This window comes from Octopus bimaculoides, chromosome 22 (assembly GCF_001194135.2).
Source record: "Octopus bimaculoides isolate UCB-OBI-ISO-001 chromosome 22, ASM119413v2, whole genome shotgun sequence".
In the NCBI taxonomy this organism is placed as follows: domain Eukaryota; kingdom Metazoa; phylum Mollusca; class Cephalopoda; order Octopoda; family Octopodidae; genus Octopus; species Octopus bimaculoides.
Genome location: NC_069002.1, coordinates 15,601,255 through 15,603,502, shown reverse-complemented (window position 1 = coordinate 15,603,502; position 2,248 = coordinate 15,601,255). Strand labels below are relative to the sequence as shown.

General features: G+C 36.9%; 1 protein-coding gene across 9 annotated transcripts in view; it reads right to left on the bottom strand.

Annotated features, from left to right (window-relative positions):
• Positions 1-2,248, bottom strand: part of LOC106873049 (BTB/POZ domain-containing protein 17) — a 52,382-nt gene that overhangs the window by 7,623 nt on the left and 42,511 nt on the right. For all 9 annotated transcript variants that reach the window (XM_052975874.1, XM_014920258.2, XM_014920259.2 and 6 more), the window contains one exon: positions 1,437-1,686. In XM_052975874.1, coding sequence (XP_052831834.1) covers positions 1,437-1,686 — 250 coding nt within the window. The remainder of the gene's footprint in view (positions 1-1,436; positions 1,687-2,248) is intronic.

Here is a 2,248-nt window from a genome sequence, read left to right as displayed (position 1 = left end):
ATATATATATATATAGATAGATAGATAGGTTTCATTGTTTCTATTATTTTCATGCTGAGAATTCACAACAATTATCAAGCCTACTACATGGGATGTTGGTACTTGTCAACTCAAATATAAAGAATATTTATTCACTTATGTGGTGTTGAGCACTCATTTTCACTGTTCAGTACCAGTGCGTATATATTATATCTATTATATCTATCTATCCATATCTATATCTACATATATATATAAATCTGTATATATGTATGTGTACATATATATATATATATATATATAATAATACAAAAAATATATATGCATGTATACACACATATATGTATATACTTTCATCTACATGTGTATATAGATGCATATCAGGGTTCAGGACGTTAGAACAATGAACTACAGACAACGGAACGAACACATAGGAAAACAGAAAGCCACTTGGAATTATTCATCAGCTGCCTCTATTCTAACTTGACGTTTCGAAGATATATATATATACACATATACATATACACTTCTAATATAAGGATAAAATTTTATTAAAAATCTCATCAGTGGCCAGCATATGAAAAATACCTTTTAAGGTGAAAATTATAAATACAGTTATAAATAAGAGCAAAAAGAAAAAAAATTTCTTTGCCAATATGTTGAAAAGTAGATGCAAAATCGTCTAACCACATAAAATATGTTCACTTCCATTATTATGTGGTTAAATGATTTAGCATCTATTTTTCAGCATATTTTTTCTTTTTGCCTTTATTTATAATTGTGTGTGTGTGTATATATATATATATACACACACATACACACATATCTATTTATATATCTATGTATCTACCTGTCTGTTAAGCAGGCTACTAACCCCAAGATTCTGAGTTTGATTCCAAGCAGTGACCTGAACAACAACAACAACAATAATAATAATAATACTAATAATAACGTGGAGGCACAATGGCCCAGTGGTTGCAGCAGCGGACTCACGGTCGGAGGATCGCGGTTTCGATTCCCAGACTGGGCGTTGTGTGTGTTTATTGAGCGAAAACACTTAAAGCTCCACGTGGCTCCAGCAGGGGGTGGTGGCGACCTGTGTTGTACTCTTTCACCCCAACTTTCTCTCACTCTTTCTTCCTGTTTCTTGAGTAACACTGTGATGGACTGGCGTCCCGTCCTGCTGGAGGTGGGGGGGGGACACATACGCCATAGAAACCGGGAAACCGGGCCCATGAGCCTGGCTAGGCTTTAAAAGGGCGAAAGAAAGAAAGAATTAATAATAACAACAACGACAACATCGAAAAATACCTTGGGGTTGTGAACCGAAGTTCGAAATTTCCCCAAGACACCTGAAGAAGGCTGGAGGGTGTATCAGCCGAAACGTTGTGTTAGCAAAAAACAAGATGAGGACAAATATCCGTCGAATGTAAATGAACAAATTACATGTTACTTACTTGAAGACTTCACTTGCTGTAACTAACAGAAATTTGTGGGCATAATAAACATCACCACAGATGTTCAACCGAATGTCACTGAAATGAGGACTATTGAAAAGTTCTTCAAAACGGTTGGCCACTGCACATTCATCTTTTACCATTTCTGCAGTAGGGTTCACCAACTCATCGCAGATTTTGTCATCACAGCGTGCAGACTTATGAGGTGATGACGACATTTTAACTTTTCGCAACCTAAGCAGCCAATTACCTGTAAATAAAAATCAAGAAACAAAGGTTTATCGTTTGTAAACAAAAAAAAAAAAAAAAAAAAAAAAAAAATTTAGAAACTGTGATAAAACGAAAAGAAACTATAGCACCATGATCTGTTTATTTTACACACATACACACACACAAATGGGGTGGTTGGTGTTAGGAAGGGCATCCCGATGTAAAGACTATGCCAAAACAGACACTGAAGCCTAGTGCAATCTTCTGCCAAGCCAGCTCCTGTCAAACCATCCAACCCATGCCAGCATGGAAAGTGGACATTAAACAGTGATGGCGACGACGACGACAATGATATATATATATATATATATATATATGGTTCCGGGTTCAGTCCCACTGCGTGGCACCTTGGGCAAATGTCTTCTACTATAGCCTCGGGCCGACCAAAGCCTTGTGAGTGGATTTGGTAGACGGAAACTGAAAGAAGCCCGTCGTATATATGCATATATATGTATGTGTGTGTATATGTTTGTGTGTGTATGTTTGTCCCCCCAACATCGCTTGACAACCAATGGTGGTGTGTTTAGGTCCCCGTAACTTAC